The sequence below is a fragment of the Pseudonaja textilis genome, chromosome 14 (assembly GCF_049901715.1).
Source record: "Pseudonaja textilis isolate UNSWEBS1 chromosome 14, rPseTex1.2, whole genome shotgun sequence".
Classification (NCBI taxonomy): domain Eukaryota; kingdom Metazoa; phylum Chordata; class Lepidosauria; order Squamata; family Elapidae; genus Pseudonaja; species Pseudonaja textilis.
Genome location: NC_142003.1, coordinates 3568113 through 3595000, shown reverse-complemented (window position 1 = coordinate 3595000; position 26888 = coordinate 3568113). Strand labels below are relative to the sequence as shown.

The window sequence follows — 26888 nt, the reverse complement described above, 5'->3', positions numbered from 1 at the left end:
GACTGGCTTCTTTGTGAAGCACAATTGTGCCTTTTATGTTCGCAGCAAGGCAAGGCCTTTGGAGGTGTAAACACACAAAAGAATGAGTCACACAGGTTTTGGATTTTTTTCAGCTGCCCTCTGGAATTCTGTAATCGGTCTGTGTCAATAGCTCAGGGTCCGAAACGTAGAAATTCTGCGCCGATGGCTTTGACGTTGGTCAACCTTCTTGGATAGTCAGTTGACGGAGGTTGTTGAGTGCTTTGGTTTTAAACTTTTTCCTTCATTCTGAAGACATTTCCAGTGCAAACGGAAGAGAAAGGTAGGAAGGAAAGGTCCTGGAAGAACCTGAAGTCCATTTCCTGTCCAACACAGGGATCTCTATGGAGATTCTCTGTCATGGTTGTCCTAAAGGTGCCTTTTTTGTGGGCAATAAATTTTTTATTTTATTTTATGCAAACAATCCATCTTCCATTTAAACAGTGTGCCATCTGGGTACAAATATCTTGTGCAATAACAATTACAATTAATACATATTCATTACTATAATCTCAGTACTTTATTCTTACTTTATACTACCATGCATAATATATCTAGTTATTATAACAATCCTCTTCTTGGCATACTTTATTCTTATTCACATGTTTACTATTTTTCGCTAGTCTTCTTTAATTTCTAATTTCCATTTTTATTCTCCAGCCATTGATAAAATAGTTCCCATATCGTATAGTATTCCGTTTGTTCCTTTTCTTTAATCGCAAGTGTTAAAGGTGCTTTTTCAGGAGTTAACTGGACATTCTTGCTTTTTTCTTTTGAAGAAGTTTCGCTTCTCACCCAAGAAGCTTCTTCAGCTCTGACTGGACGGTGGGGAATGGGAGGATTTATACTCTTTGCAGACAGCTGGTCATTTGCATCCTTTTAGAGGGTCATTGAGGCCACTGGGAGGTTTGTCTGTGCCCTCAAGGTCACCTGAGTGATGCAAATGAGTGGAGGAGACTTCTTGGAAATACTGAAAGGTGTCATGCCCCTATCAGAATCTGAATCTGAGGCAGAAGATGAACAGCTGACAGGGAGTGGGAGTGTGGCTCCGTTGGCTGTGGAGGAAACTGGGGAAGGGCAAAGTCTGACTGGGCAGAGCAGGAAAGAGGTAGAACAAGGAAGAGGGAGTTCAGAGGAAGACTCAGGCCCACCCCCTCTTCATCCTAGGGCACGCAGGGAGGAATGGAGAAGGGAGCAATGTGAGTTGCATGGCTTACGGGGGAGGAAAGGGCCCTGATTCCCTTCATTAGCCACAGCCGGGAATGAGAATTTAAAAGAGATGCATGCTGACTGCAGCATCTGCTGGGAACAAACGTGAGTTTATCTTGTGTTGACTTTATGTCTGAAATTCTTACTCCTGCCCTGCAGGACTAATTACCTCCTTTTGCCTTGATTGGACTTACAGTTACAGTTTTTGTTGAGCACTTTTTGGACATGATTCTCTGCAGCCAAGGGCTGTTCCTGGGAGACTTTTTCTCCAGCCCAGAAGGTAACCAGGACATTGGGGACAAAGTTGGAGCTAATAAAGGGACTCCTACTGATTATCTGATTGTGTTGCCTTTGTGCCACACCCCCTTGGGTCATCACAAGGAAACCCAGGAATTCTTTGCTCCGTTTTCCGATGGCCATCCAGCCTTGGTTTCAAAGCCTCCAGCAAAAGTCCACTCACTAGAGTTGGTCCTTGACTTACACATTGACCTACCATTGAGTCCAGAACTTATGCCGCTAAGTGAGACATTTCTTGCCACCCGCATTAAGCAGATCACTGCAGCTGTTAAGTTAAGCAACATGGTTCTTAAGTGGCTCCAGCTTCCCCATTGGCGTTGCCTGTCAGAGGGTCGCAAGAGGGAATCATATGACCCCGGAACTGTCATAAATACGAATCCGTGGCCAAGCGCCTGGATTTTGTTCACATGGCTGTTGTAAACAGGGGTGGGTTTCTGCCTGGTTGGACCGGTTCTATAGAACCAGTTGTTATGATTCTGTGCAGTTTGGGAGAACCAGCAAATTGGGCCACTGGCTGGCCCCTCCCTGTCCCACCCACTCACTCCTTACCTAACATACACGCCATCCAACTTGCGTGCATTTGCTAAGTTGTATTTTTCCCTTCCTCCCTCCACCGACCACCAGCTGTTCTGCTGTTCCAGGAAATTTAGAGTAGCTAGAAAGCAGGAAACAGTTGGATTTTTTGCTTTCTAGCTAATCTAAAAGCAGAGCCGAACCTTCCTTAGGACTGAAGCTTCTATTTTTCAGTGCAGATTCAGGTAGCAGATGGCAGAAAGATAGATCTCTGAGTGAATCTGTGATTCTGTGAGCAACTCAATCTGCCTGCTTTGCCCGATTTTGGGTAAAAGTTGCTCTTTTTTTTAATATATAAAAAAATTCAATATTTACATACATGGTGTGTTGTGAGTTAATTCTGTGAGTTTGCTTGCTAGCAAATGTTATTTGCTGCAAGCAAGTTTTATGTGACAGACTCAGGCAGCAAATTGTAGAAAGATAGATCTCTGAGTGAATCTGTGAGCGACTCAAATCTGCCTGCCTGCCTTGCCTGATTTTGGGGTAAAAGTTTCTCTTTTTTTATTAAAAAAAAAATCAATATTTACATCAATATTTACAATATTTCCATACAAGCCATGCCCAGCCAGTCACGTGACCACCAAGCCACGCCCACAAATTAGGCCACGCCCACAGAACTGGTTAAGAAAATTGAATCCCACCCCAGGTTGTGAGTGTGAAAAACAGTTGTCAGTCCCCTTTATCAGTGCCCTCGCAACTTAGAACAGCCACTAAATCGACCGTTGTAAGTGGAGGACTGTCTCTTTAACAGGGGCAGGAGAGAGAGAGAGAGAGAGAGAGAGAGAGAGAGGAAGAAGGATGCTCACCTAATGAATTGCACACCAAAAAGCAACCCATCTTTGTGCTTTTAAAACACGCCCTTCCTTCCTGCACGGTTGTAAACAAAACACTGTGAGCGTACACACGCAAACACAACCCCCCCACACGTTGTCTTCTTCCTTTCCTGTGGAGTTTCACAACATCCTTCCGAAAATCACTTCTGATTTATTATTATTTTTGCTACCTACTGTCTGTAGGCAAGTGGGTTTTTTTTTTCTTTTTAATTTCTCTACAGCTCTAGTCACACTTAGGGGAGCAAAGTGGCGGAAATAGCTCGTGGCCACGATTTTTCTCCAGTTTGTCTAACACGCTTCCCCCCCCCTCCACCATTTGACACATTCCTGGCGTAAAACGACACCCCACTTGTCTGTATGGTGTTGCCCGCAAATGAGGAAAGCAGAGTGCGGTGTACAACAGACTCGGGGATAACATGGTGCATTGGGGATTTTAATTTAACATGTTTGGCCCTGCGTGATATTGAGTGGAGTTGATGACAACCGTGGTTTCCGCGCATCCAATTTTTCTTCTTCCTTTTTTTTTTTTTAAAGAAAGGTTTTATTAGAGTTTATTGTGAAATGAAATACAAACACAAGCACAAATTAAGAAAGAAAGAAGAAAGAAAGAAAGAAAGAAAGAAAGAAAGAAAGAAAGAAAGAAAGGAAGGAAGGAAGGAAGGAAGGAAGGAAGGAAGGAAGGAAGGAAGGAAGGAAGGAAGGAAGGAAGGAAGGAAGGGGAGGGAGGCAGGGAGGGAAGAAGATATTGTGACCATCCAGAGCTGCTTTTGAATTGGGCAGACTTAAAAAAGGGAGGGAGGGAGGGAGGGAGGAGAGAGTGGGGGGGTGGGAGGAAAGAAGGAAGGAAGGTACAGAGAGAGCTAAAGGAGGAGAAAAATGTAGAGATTTTTCAGTGCAGTCAAATATAGAAAGAAAAAAAACACCCCACAGCCTCAACTTCCAATTTCTTTTGCTTTTCTTGACATTTCTAAAACATTCATTTCTCTAACAACATAACCATTCTGATGATCAAAACGTAGAATCAAAATTTCAGGGTTTTTTCTCCCGTCGGTTTTGAGTACTCAATCCAGAAATGGTTTCTGATGGGAAACAAAACTGGACAAAGTCTTCTCTTTAATTAAAACGGTTGGTTTTGCCATCTCCTTCTCTCTCCGTTCTTCATTCTGGGAATCGGGGTGTCCTTCTGTCTTTGCGGCCATCAGGTTCTCAGGACCATGTTTCATGTTTGGCCCCTATAGCAATGAGCCCCAAGTCACCATTAATCACAGCACAGCTTAGCACAATGCCTGCCCGCCCCCCATCAGGGTGTCTGCAGAATGTGGTTGAAAAGGAAAGAGGACAACCTTGATGCCATGTTCGATGTTTCCTTCATTCAATGAGAATAGAGCTGGAAGGGACCTTGTAGGTCATCTAGTCCAACCCCCTGCTCAAGCAGGAGACCTAAATCATTTCAGACTGGTGGCTGTCCTGTCTCTTCTTAAAAACTATTTTGGCCATTCCCTATGGATACTCCACCTCCCGACCTAGAAGTTAGCAATTCTTTACTCAACATCCCAAACATTGGGAGAAATACGATTGCCAGATCTTATTTGATGAGGATGTCTATGTAGGAGTGGCAGAACTTGAGGGCAGAATTAAAAGAGGAAGCAGCTAGAATCCCTACATAGTCACAAGTCCAACCTTGCTTGAGTTTCTTTGGCTCTTATCTAACTCTAATCAGGTGTCCATATTACTGGAGAAGATCCTTATATATAAAGTATAGCAATACGTAAATCAGTTTAATTGAACCTTCGTATCAGTTTAATTGAACCTTCACGTGAGGCTCTGTTCTTTCACACCACACAGTTCTTCATCTCAGGGCAATCCAGGGATTAGAATGACCTCCTTTATGGGCACTCTGCATGGAAGGGGACGATGGGAGCAGTAGGAAGAAGCAGGCTGTGATGCAATCTAGAATTAGATGAGATGTACGTGATTTTGTTCCCAGTTAGCTAAGCTGCCTTTGAAATCAGGCCCAATGTGAGTTTGTTGAGTAAGCCACATCTGGCTTACTTGGATCTCAGGTAGGGTACTAAAGTGATGTTTTGCAAATCACAGCATGGTATAGCGGGGAAACCAAATTAAGAAGATTGATTCAACCAGTGGAACAGAAGTTGCCTTCAGAAGTTGTGGGAGCTTCATCCCTGGAAGTTTTCAAGAAGAGGCTGGACTGCCCTCTGTCAGAAACGGTGTAGGGTCTCCTGCTTAGGTGGGGTTGGACTAGATGACCTACAAGGTCCCTTCCAACTCTGTTATTCTGTTCTGTTCTGATTGATTGATGCAGGGGTCATCTCTCTTGTAGGTTGTTCATGAAGGCAAGGAGGAGACACACAGATTAGTTTTGGCTTCATGGGAAGGAGAAGTGAAACTAAAAAGATGACGGTCAAAGAGAACCCATTGGAGCAACTGTGTCCTTCAGGATCGCCAAAAACGCTGATAGCCCACCCTCAAATCTTTTTCTGTATTCCTGTATTCTCCAAGATTTGGACTGATAAATAGGAGAAAAAAAAATTGGGAGCTTTCAACACTACAATATCTCCATCTCCCTCCCCCTCTCTGGCGGTTCTCTTGTAAGCCGTTAATTTCAGAAACAACAAATGTCACCCCTTACTGAGAAATTCAGCATTTATATTTTGAAGGGCAAAGAGGGAAAGGATGAGGAGAGGGAAGGAGGATGTGGGGAAATGTTTCTTTAAAAACAGATAATGTACAATGCCTGCTATCTATATATCTTGAGTTTTCAAAATCAAGTCATTAGAAAAAGCAACTTTCCTTTCTCACAGCGAAGAGGTTATAATTTAGTGTTCTCGCTTTGCCTAGCTATACATTTGCCTCTGTGTATTTCTCTCTCTGTGTGCGTGATCCAAAGTACCGGGGATACACAATTTGTCTTACAAAATAATGCAGAGCTGAAAAAAAAATTTTTTTTCCTTAGACAAACTGTATTTGGCTCAAATGTGCTTCCTCTTTTTTTTTTTTTTTTTGTTTAAATCAAACTGGAACATCTGAAACGGATTAGAGTGTTTTAACGTAGAGCAAAAAGCCTCGTGCTCAAATCCATGAATTTTACATTTAGGAGCTTATAGGTGAACACACGCACCCCTCTTCCCTATACATTTCCCCTAAATTCATAAATGGTTGATGGATTCCATTAAATAAACAAACAGGAAGGAAGACTACAATCCGGTCAAACTAGTGAAAGGTTATCGTACTCAATCTGGGTTATATTTTAAGACAGAGAAAAATATTTTGGATGGTGTGTATGTGTAAAAGCAGAAATGTTTTGCAGATAAATCAGGCTTAAAACTGGCACCCCCAAAAAGGGTAATGTATTTGACCTTTTGCTTGAATATTTTAAAATGTGTAACTTTTGCAGGATTATCTGTATTAATTTTTAGGGAAAAAAAAATAGACAAGGGGCCGCAAGCTTCCCCCAAGTTTTTTTTTTTAAAAATGCAGTATATATTTTCTTATCCTTAAGACTGGCTGGTGCACCCTTGCAAAGTATAAACCCACAGACTTGCAAAACAGCCTATTTTGGTTACTGCTTGCAGGAAGATGTGATTGCAAAACCATTTCACCACAATAGAGTATGTTTTCTACAGATAACAATATGATTCTCCAAGGAAGGTGGGGGAGGATTATTTTATTCCCTTTAATAAATAACAGTCCTGCTCCTCGAAAAGAATTATTAATCGAGCACAGCAGCGTCGGTTTATATCTTTAGTGGGGGGGGGGGGAAACTGGAAGACAAAGTTGATTTTTGTATGTGATTTTCTGCTTAAATTAGAGCATTGAGAAAAATTGGATTCCAACACAGCAAAAAAAAAGGGGGGGGCGATTAAAAGCAAGCAAACACCCACCCACCTACACCAATTGTAGGGTTTTTTTTTGCCAGACAGCCCGACTCACATTTTTAAAACCTTTTTTTTAAAAAAAATCTTAGCAAACAGGGAGCTAATAGTGCTATCCTTTTGGCTATTTGGGTCAAAAATTCCTGCCCTTTCATTCGGGCTACAGGTAAATCTATAATGTGTAGTCTAAATTTAAATTTAAAAAATGGAATAGAAGGGTGAGGAGAGATAGTGTGAGATGCTACTTTCAAGGTTAAAATGACCTTTTCGCAAGTGGGTAGAAATTAAAAATAAAAAAAAAACTATTCTGCAGCTAAACCAGCTGGCCAGATTGACACCTTAATGATACCCAGTTCTCCTGAAATGGCTCTGAATGGCCACCGTATCTATAGAAAACTTCCAGGAAGGAAAATAATAATAATAATAACAACAACAACAACTGGGATGGGACGGAAACCCCAAAGGCAGAAGAGCCCTAGATTTACCAAGGGGTAAAGCCATGGGCTCCAGTGGGACCTCAGCACAGCCTCATCCTCAGAATCCGTCTGGGATGAGCAGCCCAGCAGAGGATTACATATTTTTTAAGGTTGTGTCACATCCATAAGAAATCACAGACAAGGTGTGCAGAACAAACAAGTTTGGGAATAAAATTCCTGGAAAAAATTCGGTTCTGCTTTAAGGGTGGGTGTGAGGCATGGATTTGAATGGAATTATCCTGGGATGGAGAGAGAAGGGAAATGAATTAGCACAGTTGAAATAACAAGATTTATTGGTGGGGGAGGGGGGGAATAAAAGCTTTCCATATCCAGAAAGAGAAGAAATGAATTTGCCCTACTCTCACAAATTAACATATATAAAAATCTATGTATCTATGTATTTATCTATCTATCTTTCTATGTGTCTAACTCTCTGGTTTCTCTCTCTCTCTAATCTCTGGTTCTCTCTCTTCTATCTATCTATCTATCTATCTATCTATCTATCTATCTATCTATCTATCTATCTATCATTTTCTGGTTCTCTCTCTCTCTTTCTCTGTGGTTCTCTCATCTTTTTCTGGTTCTCTCTCTCATCTCTGGTTCTCTCTCATGTATTACCTACCTATCAATCAATCATTTTCTGGTTTTCTCTCTCATCTATCTATCTATCTATCTATCTATCTATCTATCTATCTATCTATCTATCTATCATTTTCTGGTTCTCTCTCTCTCTTTCTCTGTGGTTCTCTCATCTTTTTCTGGTTCTCTCTCATGTATTACCTACCTATCAATCAATCATTTTCTGGTTTTCTCTCTCTTCTATCTATCTATCTATCTATCTATCTATCTATCTATCTATCTATCATCTATCTATCTATCTATCTATCCATCTATCTATCTTTCATCTCCCTCCCTCTCTCTATCTCCCCCCCTCTCTATACATATACATATGCACACACACACACACACACAGAGTTGCAACCCAACCTTTCGCCCCCATTTTCTCAGAAATCCTGCCTGCTCTGCTCTCAAGTAACTATAAATAGAAGGGAGCCTTATTTAAAAAAGCTTTCCCCCCCCCCATCCTCCTTTGGGATGAATATTTTATTCTGCCCGTCTCCTTAACGAGAGCCAGGCACATTCTTCCACCCAGGTCGTATAGATATAATCGGACAGTTCCACCTTTGCACACAAAACGGGCGCGCGGGGCGGGGGGGGGATGTGTCTCTGTGTGTAATTAATGGAAAGGAGATCAAAATAGAATCATAAAAAAAAGCAGTGAAAACAATTAGAAAGCTACAAACAGAGGAAGAAAGTACAGGGAGGGGGGGAGGGGAAAAAATAACCCGGGGGGAGGGAAAAAATCGAAAGGCAGAGAGGATTATGATGCTCTGGGTCTCAGCGGAGGGCCCCACGCCGCCGCATTCAGTGGCCCGGAGGCTAACGAGACAGTAGCCCAGATTTGCCATTTATTTTAGCTCCCAACCTGGAAAACAGCTGATTTGCAAATTTAGTTGCTATTTACTAACAGGAATCGCGACGCGCAAACGCAGGGCAAGTACAAGCGCCCAGAAGAGATTGCGGGGAGGAAGGGAAGGGAAGGGAAGAGAAAGGACCCCCTTTCCAAAATTCTCATTTTTCTTTCTCTCTCTCTCTCTCTCTCTCCCCCTCCCCACCCCCACTCCGCCCCAGAAAGGCCGCCTTCCCTTTTAGCTCCCCACCCAGCCCCAGTTCACAAGATGGCTTCCAGCCGTCCTCGCTCCCCCACCCCACCCCCGGACCTCCCCTTCCTCTCGGTGGGTTCGCTTCGGCTCCGAAAGGCAAAGGCAAGCCCCCCTCCCTCCCCAGCAACCCTTCCTCACCCCCCCTCTCGTTCCTCCCGATCCCTCTTACCCAACAGAGGGGAAGCTTCTTCCTACCTCGAGCTTTGGCTCTTAACTGGTGTTTTGATGTTTCTTTCTTTTTCTTTTTTGAGTTTTTGATTGAAATTTATTTATTTTTCCTCCTCTCGCGTGGAAAGCGACCCCTCCCCTTGGATCTTGGCTTCCAGAGGGTGGGAAAGAGAGAGAGAGAGAGAGAGAGGGAGAGTTAGTAGGCTAATTTCAAATCTCTCTCTCTCTCTCTCTCCCCGAAGAAGAGAGGAGAAAGTTGGGGTGATGCGGAGAAAGAGAGGGGCGCAACGAGACGCGGCAAAACAGCCGCCCCTTGTCCTCTTGGCCTTGTTGTTTCCTGGGAACAAGCTCGGGGCGAGGAAAAGCTTGTTCTACTCTCCCTCCCCCCTCTTCTTCCCTCCCTCCTTCCCCTCCCTCCATTTCCCCTTCTTGCCTTCTCTTGCCAGGCTCCCACCGAGGCGCCGCCGCAAGCCGTGGGAATCCGGGCACCCTCTTTCCCGAGGCGCGCGTAAAAGGAACGGGGTGAAAAGAAACTCCAACCTCCACCCCGCCCCCCTCTTCTATTTCTCCCCAAACTTGCGGAGGGGGAGGGAGAGGATGACGGGGGGGGGGTGGGGGAAAAAGGAAGAAGAAAGGTCTCCAGAAGGACAGAGCGACGTTAAGGCGAGGCCGTCGGATGTCCGGCTGGGATAAAAACGCGCGCTTGGATAGAATCGGGATTTCTCTATTTGGGGCTTTTTACGAGGCGGGCGCGGTTCTCCAACAGCTTTGGGGAGGGGGGGAAGCTGTCATTAATGAGAGGCTGGGGCGGAGGGGTTGGATATATACTCCCCTCCTCTTAACACCCCCACCACCACACAAATAACCCCAAGTTTCCGGGGAAATGAAACGCTGAAAAAAATCAGGATTTGGCTAGCGCCTTTTCCGACGGACGTGGCTTGTTTCTGTTTGTTTGAATTCCATGCTGCCTTTTCGCCACCCGTGGACTCTTCAAGGCGGCTCTCCACCCGCGGGGTCCGACCGACGTTCCGGGTGAAAAGACGTGGGTGGGTGGGTGAGTGGGGGAATATTTTCAAGTCCCACCCACCGCCGTACCCTGGGCGTTTGGGTGAAACCCCCCCAAAAAAACCCGCGTCCAGAATTGGGTGCTGCTTCGTTCCTTGGGAGATTTTTTTTAGATGGGGGTGGGGGAAGGGGCGGAAAAAAAATAAAATACGGCCGATCTTTTGTCCGGGGAGGGTCTGAGAACTCCTGCAGCCGGGGAAAGGGCGCGACTGGATGGCCTCCACGCTCCCTGGCCAACCCGGGAAGATTTTTAGGGTGGAAGGAAGGCAGGCTTCCTCTCTCGGCGCCAAACCCGGGAAGAATCGCGTAGCCCGGGGACGGTGGGGCGAGGTGGGGGTGGGTGGAGAGAGAGAAAAGGAAACCTTTGGAAAAGCAGCATTTCAAACACACACACAAACACACCCAACAATAACACCCGCCAGCGAAATCCCCGCCCGGCTGACCCAGCTCCGAGCCGCCGCGGGCGAGGGTGGCAAGCTCTGTTGTTTTTTTTCCCCTCCGGGTGGGGGCAATTGAACGGGGAAGTGGGGGGGGCGTTTGCTTGTGCCCGGGTGGGGAAACCCCCTCCCCGTCTTAACACCTCCCGCTCGTTGATCCTCGCTAATTTGGAGCCCGGCCATCACCCGCTTGCCAATTCCTCAGCCTTTCCTCCTCCCGGGGCGGAGGGGGTGGGTGAAGGGCGTAGGGGTGGGGGCACGTTTAAAACACACACACACACACACACACACACACACAGAGGGATGCAAAAATTAGCAGCCGTTTTCTTTGGAGCCTCGCCTGTGTTTTTTCCTCCCCCCTTTCTTTTCCTTTTCAGCTTACACTACTATTTTCAGTGTCTATTTTTTCTCTCTCACACCTTTTCTCTCCCTCGCCGTCCCTCCCCACCCCCACCCCCCTTCGTGTTTCCCTCCCCCTGTCTGCTTCCCAACGAGGGCAGCCTCGAAACCGCCTTCAGGAAAGAGCTGGCGGGGGTAATTGGAAACGGCTCCGTTCCGAAGAAAAGGAAGAAAGAGACAAAGAGGAAAAAAAGAAAAGGGGGGGAAAAATAGAAAGAAAATAGAAAGAGACCGTCCCACCCCCCCACCCCGAACTAAACCCATTTTAGCCAGAAATTCTAAGTCGGCTTCATTCTCCGGTTCTTCTTCGCCCTTTCCCCAAATCCAGGGATCCCTCCCCCCCAAAAAAGGTGTAGAAGACGTTTTTAATTCTGCTTCAGTTCTCCGGAAAGACGCCGATTATGGGGGAAAAAAAATAACCCCGAGGCGCATTTTTCTCCATCGGCTTTTATTTTATTTTTATTTTATTTGCAAGGAGGCATCCACACAAGCCCGGTGGGTGAACCAAGGGGATAAACCGAAGGTTTTCCGCGCGAGAAATCCGCCACTCCACGGACTGAAAATGGGCCCTGAAACCTGAGAGGGGCCAGTCCGGAGTGGGAGGGAGGGTAGATTTCCTTAACCCCAAAGAGGATCGTTTTTCTTCTCTTCCCTTCCCTTTCCCTTCCCTCCCCCGGGGGAAACCGCGGGGAGCCTGTATGCAAATACAGGCGGATTACGAGCGGTCGTTGGTATGCTATAAAAGAGAGAGAGAGAGAGAGAGAGAAACGAGGCTAGACGAAAGGAAAAAATGAATCATTCGCCTATCCCAAGTCCAATCTTGTTTTCCTGAAGCATTAAACTGCCAGTGTATTTCAAGCCAAGCGCGATTCCGACAGATTTTATTTAAACACACACACACACACACACACACGTCGCTTTATGATTTTTTTTTGCCGTGCAAACAAACGAATTAGGAGGCGCCTCGCCTTACTTCCTCTCCCCCCTTTCCTTTTTTCTGAAGGAAGGAAAAAAAGCGAAAAAGAACCCGAATTTCATCCCCATTGGGAAAACGGATGGTGTCCCAGAATTACAAAAAAAAAAAAGGTCTTTTTTTGGGGGGGGGTCGCTTTTCCCCCTTCCAGCCTTTCTGGAGGGAAACAGAAAAAAGGTGAAAAAGAATTTTTTTTTTTGCAAAAAAGAAAAAAAAAAGAGGAAAAAATCTTTCTGCCTTTCTGATCTCTCTCTCTGTCTCTGTCTCTGTCTCTCTCTCTGTCTCTCTCTCTCTCTCTCTCTCTATATATATATATATATTTCTATATCTATATCTATATATATATATAGAGTATATTTATGTATGGAGATACACAAACACACACACATATATTTATCTATACATATATACGCGCGCGCGCGCACACACATATTTTATATATATATGAATTTTGAGAATCCGGAGCTTTGTCGCTGACGGCTCAGAAAGGAACTAGAACCGGGAGCCGAGGTTTGGGGGAGGGTGGGGTCCCATAAATGCAACCCAGGAGAGAAAATAGACACCCCCCTTCCCACCCACCCACCCCCAGTTTCTGAGCTCAACACGCGTACAAAGACCGCTGGACTTGAATCCACTTTGTTTAAAAGAAGGGAACCGACCGTGGCGGGTGGGAGTTATTTGTTTTACTCATCATAAATTATTGGCTCGGGTCCAACGCCCCCCTCCTTTCGCCGCTTCCCCCAAAAAAGCCCCTCCTGAAGTAATGTCTGTACAGTAGATCTAGTTTGGCTACAATTCTTGGTCAATGACAGCCCCGCTTCGGGTGAAACGTGGAAAGGATGGGGACAGAAAGAGAGAGAGAGGAAAAAAAAACCCCCAAATAAACCGATTATTTACTCCGCTCAAAGGCGCATCGTCTCGGCTCTCCGGTTCTCTCTTTGGCGGCGGCTGGGATTCCGGAGAGACGGGCTTACGAATAGGGCTCGGCGGCTTTCACCGAAGGCCACGGGCCGCCTCTTTCGCCGGGTGGAAATCGGTGGGACACCCCCCCCCCCTTACAAAGGAGGGATCGGGCCTCCACCCCCAACCCGAGGCTGGGATCGGGTGCTGGCTTACCTGGCAGTCAAACCCCCCCCACGGGGGTCGCCGCGCGCTTTCCTCCCGCGGGAAGCTGTCCGGCTGGAAACACCAAATCCACGCGCTCCGCAGCCACCCCACGCGCGGCCGGCCCTTAAACCCAGGAGGCGAGGAACCCTTTTCTCCCCCCACCCCACAACGCCGCCTTCCCCGCCGATGCAAAACCTCCCAGCCCCCCCACCTCCAAATTCCTCTTTTTAAAAAAAAAAAAAAAAAAGAAAGAAAGAAAGTGCCTCTGGCTCGGACTTACTTTACTCGAAAAGTCCTTTTTTTTTACAAAGAAGAAAGAAAAGAAGGAAAAAGGAAAAGAAAAAAGAGAGAAAGCGAAGGGCATTTTAAAAAAATTAAAAAATAAAAAATGCTGGGCGCTGTGAAAAGGCCACGCAATCCAATCGCCACCATGTTTTTCTCTCTCTCTCTTTCTCTCTCTCTCTCTCTCTCTCTCTCCTCCCTCCTTCTCTGTTTTGATCAACCGGACCAGATCAGTGGAGGGGAAAAAAAAAAAAGAAAAAGGAAGAAAAGGAAGGGAAAGGAAGAAAGAGTTCTTGGGGAGGGGGGGGTGGGGAGGAGAGAAAGAAAGAGAAAAGGCTGAATCGGAGCGGAGGGGGGGAGATTGGAAAAAAGGGGGCGCCTGGAAACGGCCCTTTCAAAGTTCTCACCGCCCCTCCTGGCTCATTCAAGCCAAGCCGTCTAGGGGAGGCTAGAAACTGCTCGCCTCCTCCTCCTTCTCCTCCTCCTCCTCTTCTTCTTCCTCCCCCCTCCTCCGCTCCATAATTGGTTTGATAAGGTTGGCGGCCAGCCAAAGTATTTCCACCCGCGGGAGTGGCAGGCGGGGCGGCCAATGGGGAAGGCCAGAAGGACATTCCGAGCGTGCGGAGGGGGGCGGGCTCGGCCGAAACAATGCGCGTTTCATTGCTTCGTTCCTTTCTTCCTCGCTCTCCTCCTCCTCCCCTCTCCCTCCTTTTCTCCTCGCCCTCCCCGTTTTTTTTTTCTTTCTTTTTTTTTTAACATCCTCGGAGAGAAACTTGGAAAGGGGGGGGGGTTGGGAGGGGGGTGGGGGAGAGCTTGGGTAATGTCCCTTTTCCGACGCTGAGTTGTATATGGAGATCGCCAAGGATTAACCAGCGGGAGCCAGGGCGCGCTTTGCAGGGGAAACTCAGGCAGCGAAAGAAGCCAGGGATCGTGGTTTTTTTATCCCAGAACCTCGGATCCCCTCCGCCTTCCTGGGCTTGCTTTCGTGCCGGAGGGGGCCACCCGTGAGAGATCCTCACCCACCACCCCAAAGAGCCAAGGGACCGCCAGGAACGGAGGGGAAAAAAAAAAACCCGACCCCGTCTAGGGCGCATTTCGGTTGCATTTTTACGCGCCGAGGCGAAAATCAGAAAGAGGCATTTTTTTTCGGGTGGGTGGGAAAGGGGAGGAAGAAGAGGAGGGGGCTATTCTCTGGGCCCCTTTTGCTGATGGTGGGGAGGCAACGGATCTGAGCAAGCCAGAGACCCCCCCTCAAAAAATGCCCCAGAGGATCGGGCAAGGAAGCCAGTGAGGGCATCTTCGGAGCGAAGGTAAGGGCGGCGCGGCCAACTTTCCAAGTTGCGAGGGCTGGAGGGGTTTTTTATTTTATTTTATTTTTTTGGAGTGGGGGGAGGGAAAAGAGGGGAGAAAGGGAAAGTCTTGGCTGGAGGGGGGCAGCTTTTCTCCCTCTGGGTCTCGAGAAAGGGGTCGGATGGGGTTTTGCATCAACCCCCCCCTCCCAATTTCTCTCCTCCACTTATGTTATGCGATCGAAGGAATTCTTGCCCCATTTATTTACTTCTTGCTTTTTTTTTCTTCCGCCCGTTCTTGGAAAGAAAGCAGAAACAAACAGGCATTTCTCTTCTCTCCCCCTTCCTCCCCAGCCCCACTTCGGGTGGGCTGTTTTTAATTAAAATCGGGAATTCAGCCATTTTGGGAGAGGGAGCCGTGATTTACCCAGGCAAAGAGGGAGAAAATAAAAAAAGGAGAGAGGGAGGAAAAAAAACCCATCTCTCTTCATATTTTGGCCCGAAGTCCAGACACAGTTTCAAAGGAAGTTTATTTTCGCCAAAGAGAGGAAGAGAGAGAGAGAGAGAGAGAGAGAAGTCTCGGCGTCTGGCGGTGTGTGGATCCACCCGCACCGACACACACACACACACACCCACACACACACACTCGATCCCGTAGGAATCCTGTGGCCAGCGGGACTCCAACCGAGAGGATTTATGGCGATTTCCCCTTTTTTTTTACACGCGTGGAGCCTTTCCGGAGGCCGTTTTGCACCGATAAAACCTCAAACTTTCCCTTTTACATTGAAAGCAAAAGTCCTTTTTTTTTTTTACAGAGTCCCCCCGCCCCGGCCAGAAATCGCAATTCGACCTTCCCCCTCCTTCCTTTGCTAACCCCCCGTTTCCCCTCCTCAGTAGAGGATGGACGGATTGCCTTGAATGCAAGGGACAGCAAACCCCGATTCGGCATAAAATGAAAGCTTAGGCTGTTGGGTGGTGTTTTTTTTTTTTTGGGAGGGGGAAAAGGATATTTATTTTGGTTCCTGCTCTCAGCACGCCTTGATCCTTGGCAACCTTGAGACTGCAGGATTAGAAAATATTTTTTTCCAGGAAAGGTAGAAAATAGCCTTGGAGAGGGGGGAGAAGAGGAGGGGGAGGCGAAAGGAATCAAGGCCAGCTGGCCAAGGGGAGGGCGCCGAAAGACCTTGTCCCCCCACTCCAAAAAAATAAAATAAAATTCCAGCGTAGCCTTCGATCTTTTCTCCCCGCTTGTTTGGAGCGATCCAGTCCTGCGTTTTGGGGGAATCTTTGCCCAGGGAAGGGAAGGGAAGGCGCGGACGGGCGGAAAGCGAGACGCCGATTCCTTTCGGGTAAAATACGACGCGGTAACCGAACCCCGCTGGTTAAAACCTGAGCGCTTTTAGGGGGTGCTTCGTCCGGCTCTCGCCGGCCCTGGGAGACCCGCGGCTTTCCCAGACGCCGAATTGGGGGCGGGTGGGGGGGGGATTGTAATTGCGCGCCGGCTTCGCACCTTCTCCACCGGGCCGGCCGGAAAGTCACGTCTGAACCTGGGCAGCTTGCAAGCCAGCGTCCTTGAAATAAAACAGGCGGAATTGGATACCCCCCTTTTTTTTAAAGAATACGTAAAAAGTGGACCTGGGTCTCTATTTGTCTGTCTGCCCCTCTTTCTCTCGCCCTCTTTCTCGTTCTCTCTTTTTCTCTCGTTCTCTCCTTTCTCGTTCTCTTTCACTTGCTCTCTCATTCTTTCTCATTCTTTCCTTCACTTTCTTGTTCTCGTTCTCTCTTTCTCGTTCTCTTTTTCTCTCGTTTTATCTCTCTCGTTCTAGTTCTCTCTCGTTCTTTCTCTCTCGTTCTCTCCTTTCTCGTTCTCTTTCAGTTGCTCTCATTCTTTCTCATTCTCTCCTTCGCTTTCTTGTTCTCTCTCATTCTCTCTTTCTCGTTCTCTTTCCTTTATCTCTCGTTCCTTTTCTCTTTCTCTCCTTTTCTCCCTCCTTTCTCTTTCTCGCTCTCTCTCTCTCGTTCTCGTTCTTTTTTCTCTTTCTCGTTCTCTCCCTTGTTCTCTCCTTTTCTCATTCTCTTTCACTTCTTCTCTTTCTCGTTCTCTCCTTCACTTTCTTGTCCTCTGTCATCCTCTCTTTCCTTTCTCTCTTGTTCCTTTTCTCTCTTTCTCTCTCTCTCTCTCCCCTTTTCTCTCTCACTCCCTTCTTCCCGTTCTCTCTCTCCCTCCCTTTCCCAGCCTAGATTTCTCAAGCAGCCAAACCCTCGGATCCACGGCGGCGGGGCTTCTGAGTTGAATTTCCTCAGACTGCAGAGTTAGAAGGCTGGGAGGAAAAGGATTTGGTGGGGGGCCCTGGGTGGGGGGGGGGCGGGAGGGAAGAAGAGAGAAGATGGTTTTCCATCCAATTATCAAAGCCACCCGAAGCTTTCTTTAACAAAACAAACAAACCTTAGCTCTTTATCTGAGCTACGTTGCCTACGAGGCAGAGAAGGTTAAACATTAAATGCGCAGCTATTCCCACCTTTTATTTTTAAAGCTGGGAACAACCTTGAAACCTTTTTACATACCACCCCACCCGGGAAGGTTAAGTCACGTTTGATAGAGAGAAGGGGGGAAAAATGAACGTTAGAAAGAGATAAAATATAAGGAAAAAGCGAGGTTTTAGGAAGGCCGGGTCAACATTTAAATTGTCTTTAAATTATTATATTTTAATTTAAAAAAATGCTAACAGGGTGGGATCAAACCGGGCGGGCTAATTTTCCCTCCACAGCCGCCCCCCCCGCCCCCCCAAGCCATAAATGAAGTTCAAGGGCAGCAGCATCGTGGTTTTTTAATGCGGGTTTCCGACGGACCTGCTCGCTCACCGCCCTTTGCTCGGCGGTTTGGGTCGCCTGCAGCCGTCCGGAAAGCGCCTCTCGTAAGACTCCCCAGCGCCGGCCACCGCCGCTTCCTCGCGAGGAAATATCCGCCAAGGTGGGTGGGGGCCGGAGCGACCCCGGTGGGGGCTAAATGCAAAAGCCCTCCCAGCCTTTAAAAAAAAAAGGAAAAAAAGCGATTTATTTTTCCCCCCTCTCTCTCTCCTTTTTGTCCATAAAAACTTCCAAACGGGTTTTTTTTTTAAAACCAAAAAACACTCGAGAGAGAGAGGCGGGCTGCGCGTTGCCTCCCATTTGAAGAGGAAAGGGCGATCCTAAAGGGGCTGAAGGAGCCTCAGTTTCCCCGGTGGGCTTCGGGGTATCCATTTATTCCTTTCCCTCCCGACTTTGCTTGCTTCCTGCATTTCCAGCCTGGTTTTTCTGTGAAGGGTCTCTTTTGAAAGGGAAGGCGACACCCCCCGTCCCCGGACAGGGCAGCTAGGGAAGGGGAGGGGTCTCCCGGCAAAGCTAGGTTTTGGGGAGGGGCTCTCTTTGCCCTCCCCTCCCCAAGAAAACCCCACCTTCCCCCTTTCCCAGGGTCGGTGGGTCTGTCTGTGTCTCTGTCCGTTTCTCTTGTTTTTAAATCCCTCTCTGAGCCCCCTTCATTTCTCCCTCCCCCCGTTTTCTTAGGCTCCTTGGCTGGAAGAGGCTTCGCACCCCCGCCCAGGATGATGGGTCCCCGATCCCCGCTGGCGCGCTCCGGACTCCGCCACCTTTAAGGCTGGGGCCGGCCCGAGGAAGAGGAGGAGGAGGAGGAGGAGGGCGGCGGCGGGGCCGGCGGTCGGCCAGCGGAGGATGGATGGAAGAGACCTGGGGGCTCCCCGCGCCGTCCGGGTCCCCCCGCCGCTGCTCTCCGGGCTGGCTATGGAGAGCCACGTCGCCGCCGCCGCCGCCGCCGCCGGAGCTGCGCGCTTGGCTCCTCTGGCGACGCCGCTGCCGCCCGGCAAATACCTCGCCGCTCCGGGCCTCAACCTCCATTCCCACCCGGGTGAGTCTTGGCTGGGCTTCTGGAAGAATTTTTTTTTGGGAGGGGGCGGCTGTGGGGGATGGTCAGCTTTCAACCCCCCCTCTTTTTAAGAAGGGGGTGCACCCCTTTCCCTTCAATCCACCCCACCCCTTTAAGGGCCAATTCTGCTCCCCCTCTAGGCCAGAGATAGACTCCCCCCGCCTGGTTTCTGCAGCTACCTTCCCCACCCCTCCCTGACACAAAAACAGCCCCCACCCCCACCCCTGCAAGCACCCCAGGAAAGCCCAACTGCTCCCCCAAGCCCCCTTTGGCTGCCAGCGAGATTGAAGTCCCTTGTGGCTGAGGGCATCCCGGAAAATGCGGAGAGCCGGGTCAGCAAATGTCCAAGGAGGAGTCCATTCTAATGATGGGTTTAGGGCTGGCATATGCTTCCCTTTTCTGTTTGGCCACCCGGGGCCACCGTAAACCCTCTTTGAAAGGGGAGGGGAGAGGGCCAACCTTTAAGACAAAAAAAGGGGGGGGGGAAACACAAGGGGAATGAGCCAGGCTTCTCTTGAGAAACAGCTCCGTTTCCTTCTGAAATCCTTCGGAATCCATGAAGGACAAACCCAGTTCCATGTAAACCATGTTCTCCTGGAGGGGATAAAGTTATTGTCAGTAGATTCCTGGCTGGGAGTAGAATAAATAAATAAATCTGTTATGAATCGTTAGATAGCACCTCGCCGAAAGATACTCAAGATACTCAATCTTACGTGGGAAAAGACCCAAACACACCTAGACATATATATATATGTGTGTGTGTGTGTGTGTGTATGTATATATGTATATGTGTGTGTGTATGTATATATATATGTGTGTGTGTGTGTGTGTATGTATGTATGTGTGTATAATATATATATATATATATATATATATATATATGTATGTATGTATGTATAATTATAATATATAATATATAATATATAATATATATATATATATATATATGGCATTCAGCTTTGTTCAGGTATTTTCCCATGTCATTGTAGTTGTGCTTTTAAAGTTGTAACAACGTTTCGGCAGAATCTCATCTGCCATCATCAGGCTTCTATATATATATAAAATATATTCCTAATTTGCCAGAGGGCAGGGGGAGGAAATAAATTCATTTTTAAGATTTAAGGAAAACGAGAACTAAAAATGTTGTTTTGGTGCCTATTTTGAGAAGCTGACACATGCTACTCAACTCTAAAGGCATCGTATTCTAGTTTGAGCTAAATGTCAGGGCTGAAACGCCTGGCTTTTGTGGCTTGTCTTTCCTGCCTTTTTATTTATTTTTTTTCCCCCCTGGATTTTTCTATCTCGGCAGTCTGTGGCTTGCTTTCTTCTGTCGTTTGGAATGAGTTCTGGAGAATTTGAAGCCCTGGTTGTCTCTTCCGTTGGTTTAGTTTTGTAAAATAATGGTGTTCCTGTCTTTGAGGATTTTAGATTTCCCACCCGCTCTTCTTTGTGGACTAAAAGGCCCGATTTTTATTCTCTTATTAAGTATGCTTTGGGAGTCCATGTCTCTTGCCAGTAGCTGGTGTTTATTTCTGCAAATGGTTCTCCCAAATTTGCTTTATGGGCCTTGTAGATTCTCATCACGGTCCAAGATCATCTTTGTCTAGTGAGGCCTTTTGGTTTATTTTTTAAAAATGGACTTTTTGTAATTCTTGTGGTTTGCTACCCTAACCAACATGATGGAAAACATGGGGAAAGCAGGTATAGGTAGCCACAACGGTTTTGTGGAGTGACAACAAGCGCTGAAAAAAAGTGACTTATGACCGTTTTGCACAGTTTATGACCGGTGCAGCATCCCCATGGCGACGTGGTCCAAATTCAGACCTTTGGCCACTGACTCCTATTTATGATGGTTGCAGGGTCCCAAGGTCACATGATGCCCCTTTGCAACCACCTCACCAGCAAAGTCCAAGTTCTCTTAACAACTAGGTTACTAACTTAACAATTGCAGTGATTCACTTAATGGTGGCAAGGGAGGTCGTAAAATGGAATAAAACTCGCGTTACCAATGTCTCACTTAGCCACATAAATTCTGGGCTCAAGGGTGGTCGTAAGTAAAGATTCCCTGTACTTAAACCCACCCCCACCCCACCCCCCAAAAAAATCAGGGTTGTGTTGGAATGAAAATAGCTTTTGTCGCTCTATTTTTGGTGGGTTTCCAAAGTTTTAATGCAAAGGTCAGAATTGCACAAAATCGCCAACTGGATGGTTGAGCACGATTTTTTTTTTTTTAGATGGTTTCTTTCACTTGTCTTTTTTTCCCCTTCTTCCTATCCACCCTATCCACCCTCTTAAAGAAATCTCTTGTAGAGTAACTTTTCGAATAATCTTTGTAGCAAAACTTGTTGTTGTTTAACCTGCAAGTTTGAGAGAATTGTATCTTAGGCTGGAAGGACAACCTTGGGCTGCTTTTAAAACAGTCAAACATTCCTTTGTCTTTTAAATTGTTTTATCTTGCTGGGCCCAAATTTTCGAACTGAATCTCTTGTAAAAAAAACAAAAAACTCTGGGCTTTGTCCAAATAAAAGCTTTTTTTAAAAAAAATTCAGTTACAGAGTTGTTGTGATTTTTCTTTTTTAATGCCTTGCCATTGTGTGTGTGGTAGGGACAAGATCGAGGAATAAATGTATGTGTTGAGATTATTCCTGCACCTATTTTCTTCTTCATATTCTCCTTTTTTTCTTTCTCTCCTGCAATTCATCGACAGAATAAATGAATTGCCCTTTAATAAAGTTTAAAATAGCAGCGTTGGGTTTTCTTTCCGCTGGGTCTGCGTGTTGATACATGCAAATCGTCTTTCTGAGCTGAAAAGGGGAGGGCAGAGCGGGTTTTTTTGTGTGTGGGGGTTATGAAATAATGCACAAGTTAAGAGACTGGAGACTCTCCACTTGAAATGCATGCATTTTAGCATGCATTTTAGCAGTAGCATGTTTATAATTAGGCCTGCTTTAGAAGCAGGGTATAAAAGCCAGACACAGTCAGAAGTGTGGTGTTTAAAGTAGGTGGGTGTGTATGTTTTCTTCTTAAGCAACTGCAGATGTTTAAAATCCTGCTATGCAGGTAAGAACAAAACACTCTTTTTAGATGACAAGTATGATCGGGGTTTTTTTTTTCTGCTCAAGGTGGAGCCTGGATTTATTTCCCCCCAGCTTAACTGAAATAGCATTTCTGCATTTTGCTTATTCTCTTCAAATTTGATTCTCTCTCTGTTTTTTTTTTAATTCTCAGCTCACCCACTCTTACCTGGAATGCCAGGTGTGCCATTCTGGAAGAGGAAAAATAAATCAATATTTTTATTTTTTCATCAGCCGATGTGGTTGGCAGGTCTTGTGACTTTCCAGCCCTTTTCAAATCAGTCAAGAATCCATAGGTACATTAAAAAAAAAAAACAGTCTCATGAATAGGTGTGATTTTCTCTTCCCCCACCCCAAGATTGACGGGTGGTGTGGGGAGAGAAAGCTAAACCCTGGGTGAGAGAGAAAGAGGTGATGCAGAATTGACTTTAGGAGACTGTGTGAGGACAGGTTTTGCAGTCGTGAAAAACTGGCTTTGAAAATTTTTTTTGCAAAACCTGATGGCCAACAAAGAGGACAAAAGAGGAAGTTTGCAAGGAAGATTTATTGGATTTCAGGAAAGGTGCTTTTTCCAGGTGCTAAAAAAAACCCAGAGGTGCCAAATGCAGAGTGCTAAACTAAGCTCAAGAGCAAACATCATTTTATTTACACGCGCACACACACACTATCCTCTCAGCACTGCCACTACTCTATTTTTTTTTTAAAAAAAGAGGTGACATCATTGTGCAGACTAGCTCAAAACTGAGCCAGAATGGGGCTGTTTTAGCATTTAGGGATTTATATATATATATAAAAGCCTAGAAAGGTTTAGGAATATAATTGTCTTCCAGGCCCACTGTAAATCAATGCTCCTGCTGCATCTTAGCACCGTTGCCGTGTTCCGGTGGGAAATTATATTCCCAATGTTTGGAAAATCCACTGTATCTCTGCAGTGTCCAGGAGCAGAGAAAAGAAAGCCGCCTCTGATGTCCCAAGAGTTGTCTCAAAGGTACCACTTTGGAGAAGGGTGCAGACTCTCTCCATGGTGGAAAGACGTACCCTTCATGGATGGGGTTATTACATGCCCTAGATCGTTGGGTTTACCTGCTAATGCAAATCCTGGCCAGCATTAGCCTTGGTTAGAGTCGTGGGCCGTGAAAATATTTACAGACCCCTCACATCCCGGACATCAACTGTTTCAACTCCTTCCCTCAAAACGACGCTATAGGGCACTGCCCACCAGAACAACTAGACACAAGGAGAGGTTTTTTCCCCCGAATGCCATCCCTCTGCTAAACAAAGAATTCCCTCAACACTGTTCAACTACTTACAAAGTCTGCATTACTATTATTATTAATTTTCTCATCACTCTTTGTCGCCCATCCCCTCCCATTTGTGACTGGATGACTGTAACTTTGTCGCTTGTATCCTTATGATTTATATTGACTGTTTCCTAGTAGGATTTGATTGCTTATTGTACCCTAGGACTATCATTAAATGTTGTACCTGATGATTCTTGACGAATGGATCTTTTCTTTTATGTACACTGAGAGCATTTGCACCAAAGACAAATTCCTTGTGTGTCCAATCACACTTGGCCAATAAAGAATTTTATTCTATTCTATTATGGATGGGATGGATAAACCTCATCTGTTAGATGGAACTCAGAGCACGATGCAATTCCAGAAAGGTGGAATCATTTAGGGCAGGGGTCTCCAACCTTGGCAACTTTAAGACTGTTGAAGTCCTCAAGTCTTAAAGTTGCCAAGGTTGGAGACCCCTAAATCAGGGATGGCATCCAGTGAAGGAATTGGGCGGTTGGCTAGCTGGACATGCGGGGATCCCTCGACCTTACGACCACAATGGAACCCAAACTGTGTGTCGCTAAGCGAGGCATTTGTTCATGGAAACTTCCTGCCATTGTCCGTTAAGTGAATCACTGCCGTTGTTAAGTTAGTGAATCTGGTTTCCCCATTGACTTCTCTCATCGGTAGGTTGCAAAAGACGATCAGGTGACATGCAACCATCGTAAGTATGAACCGATTGCCAAGTGCCTGAATTTTGATCCTGTGGCCCTGGGGAATGATGCAATGGTTGTTAAGTACGAAACAAGTCCCTTTTTTGTGGGGGGGGGGGGGGAGCGTTGTGACTTGAGACGGTCACTAAGGGAACTGTTGTAAGTTGAGGGCGACCTTTTTTGAGTCCTGCGAATTGTTCCGCCATATTTTCTGTCTCTTACCAATTGCCACGATCCATCTGCTAGCTGTGGCTAGCTGGGGTCCCTTGTGGCTCAAGTGTCAGTTTTGGAAACCATATTGAGACCAGACACTCCTACGCTGCCACATTTTGAGCCTGGGAAAAAGGGGAGGGGGGAATTTCTTGCCGTGTATGTAGTTAGACATAATAGCATTCTTTTTCTAATTCAAGGTCATGTTATTTTTGCACCTGGGTGAGAGGAAGTCTCAAGCTGAGGCAAATGGTGATTGGGGCATGTGATGCAATGAGAGGTGCAGGGGGTGGATTTGTTAGTTTTTACTTATTGCAAGGAAGCCCAGAACTTTCAGATTCGGGATTCCCCAGTTGTGTACCAGTTTACTATCCAAATAAAAACAGAACTTTTGAGAAGATGCCTGTCTTGGAGTTAGTGGTTGGAGTGGAAGTTTTCTGGAATGCTGACGTCAAGCTAGAAAGGTAGAAGGAGTGGCCAAGGGAAAAGGGACATTCCCGAACAGCTAAATCGCAGGATTGTAGAGAGAAACTTTCTCTTTCTTAAGGCTATTCTGTCCTTGCTTAGAAAGGAGCATCCTTTGAGTCGAAGGGAATTTGTGTCGGATTGAAAACTGTGCAGGGGGTGCGTTCCCATGGGAGATATCCCTCTAGGATGCAACCAGTGGCTCTCTGGAGTTGCTTGTTGCGGTGCGTCATGCAGTCCACCAGACGTTGGAGCTGGCATTTTCATCTACTTATCCCGAGTATAGATGGATGTGGTTGTTGAATGCTGTTAATTATTGCAGAGTGTATGCTGGTCTGAGTAAAGCTGCCTTCTGCAATTGACCGATGAGGGTTTTGTCAATGCCGGATGGTGTTCAAGGGCTGCTCCAGATGTTTTTGGGGATTGCACCCAAGACACCTATTGCTATTAGCCTTTGCTTTCTCTTGCCATAGTCGTTCTGTTTCTACTTGCACTTTGTTAACTTCTCCAGTTCTTTCTCTTCTGCTGTATCCAGACTTTTTAAAAATCTTTTTATTGACAATTGCCAAGGTTGGGGTGTTTTGTGGCAGGTGCCTGCCAGTTTGAATTCTGTTATTACCATTTCTTTCATTGTAGCACTGATGGTGTTACTTAGCTGGGTTATGAAATGTCTGCAAGAAAACAACCCAGCTTAGAGAGCACCAGGGACCTTACTACTACTACTACTACTACTATTGTTCATCACATAGTCAGCCAGATGTTCAGACTGGGTTTAGCATTTTTGTCTACCTATCAAGGACCTGGGATAGGCAAATCTGGATGTTTGATGGGGTTACAGATATCGCCGCAGGATGGAAACTGTTCCAGATCAAGCTGCCTTCTGCAATTGACTGATTATTATTAATAACAGGATTATTATTACTATTATTACTATTACTATTATTATTGTTGTTGTTGTTGTTGTTGTTGTTGTTAATATTTATGCTGGCTTCCTTCTTATCACCCTATTTCCTGCAACTCCCTTGGCATTTTTCAAAAGTTAAGATATGCAGAATGGTGCCTTTTCCTAACAAATGACACTGCATGTTTCTTGCCCTCATTGTGCTGGGATGAAACTGGGAGAGACTATAATCCAACCTTGTTTCTCAACCTTGGCCACTTTAAAGCTGGTTAGGGAATTCTTCCAGAAGTTGAAGCCCGCCCATCTTCTAATGGCCAAGGTTTGAGAAAACACTCAGTAATCTGCGCTCTGGTCTGCCTAATCTGCTTCTTAAAACAAGGGAAAGAAAACTAGGTTTCTAGTCCTTATGGGGCCAGGAGACAAATCAGTTGTGCTTCAAAGCAATTTTTTTTTTAAAAAAAGAGCCACTTTTGCAGCCCTGCAGAATTTTAGCAGTGTGTTAGCATGTATATCTTTGGATATTTAGACTGTTGGAGAATTTTGATCTGCTTGTCTCAAACTTCCTCTCCTGCCAATTGTTCTTCGGTCTGTGTTTCCTGGTTTTTAATTGCAGGCCAGGGTTATAAATATTGCACTTTTAGGATGGACCTTTTTTTTTTTCTTTTTGCATTTGAAACGATCGAACGCTTTTTAAAAAGCATGTCTTACTTTCTGCTCGTCTTGTCTTGATGGTGTATGTGCTATTTATACAGCACATCTTGCCGGAGAAAATATACTTTCTCTTGGATCAGCCTGTCGAAGCTAACAGACACCCTTTAAAAAAAAAAAATACAATGGCCCTTGTGAGGACTGAATTATTTTAAACCAAGGCTTGCAAACAGCTTGGCTGAGTAAACCTTGTTGCTAAACTTAGCAGCCGGGTTATTTCATTTGAAGGGGGATGGAGTGAAAAATGGCTGTGTTACTCCGGGGCTCTGCTAAGGCAGTATTTATTCTTAATGTTAACTTTTCAAGAAATGAAAAACGGCCATGAAAAACAGGCAATGCTTTATGTCAGAAGAACTTGAGCTGGCTGTTGGAATTTCCTTTCGGAGGGAAAGGGGGAGGGAGGGAGGGAGGGAGAGAGAGAGAGAGAGAGAACAAGAGAGAGAGAGAAATAGAATGAGAAAGAGAGAGAGAGAGAACAAGAGAGAGAGAAGAAAGAGAAAGAACAAGAGAAAAAGAAAAGAGAGAAAAAGAGAACAAGAAAGATAAGAAAGAAAGAGAATGAGAAAAAGAGAACAAGAAAAAAAGAGAACAAGAGAACTTAGAAAGAAAGAGAACTTAGAAAGAAAGAGAATGAGAAAGGAAGAGAGAACAAGAGAGAGAGAAGAGAGAAAGAGAACAAGAAAGAAAGAGAATGAGAAAGAAAGAGAACAAGAAAAAGAACGAGAGAGAGAAGAATGAGAAAGAAAGGAGAGAGAGAGAGAGAGATCTTAGCTTGTAGAAAGGCGTGAATTAGACCTCTGCTCCTGGCCAAGCTTTATGGAAGTGATTAAACAAGGTGCTAGTCCACATGTCTGGGGTTTGCTTTGTGCTTT

General features: G+C 46.0%; 1 protein-coding gene and 1 long non-coding RNA gene across 5 annotated transcripts in view; one reads left to right on the top strand and one right to left on the bottom strand.

Annotated features, from left to right (window-relative positions):
• Positions 1 to 9993, bottom strand: part of LOC148124673 (uncharacterized) — a 10573-nt gene extending 580 nt beyond the window's left edge. Inside the window, exons 1-4 of the long non-coding RNA XR_015745173.1 lie at positions 9625 to 9993; positions 9219 to 9342; positions 2671 to 5457; positions 1 to 547 (exon numbers count right to left, since the gene is read on the bottom strand). The exon at positions 1 to 547 is cut by the window's left edge and continues 580 nt beyond it. This is a non-coding gene — a long non-coding RNA (uncharacterized LOC148124673). The remainder of the gene's footprint in view (positions 548 to 2670; positions 5458 to 9218; positions 9343 to 9624) is intronic.
• A 4215-nt stretch (positions 9994 to 14208) lies between these two features.
• TNRC18 (trinucleotide repeat containing 18) overlaps positions 14209 to 26888 on the top strand; it is a 67811-nt gene continuing 55131 nt past the window's right edge. For all 4 annotated transcript variants that reach the window (XM_026704344.2, XM_026704345.2, XM_087941995.1 and 1 more), the window contains exons 1-2: positions 14209 to 14764; positions 18287 to 18644. In XM_026704344.2, the coding sequence (XP_026560129.1) occupies positions 18452 to 18644 (193 nt within the window). In that variant the 5' untranslated portion in view covers positions 14209 to 14764; positions 18287 to 18451. The remainder of the gene's footprint in view (positions 14765 to 18286; positions 18645 to 26888) is intronic.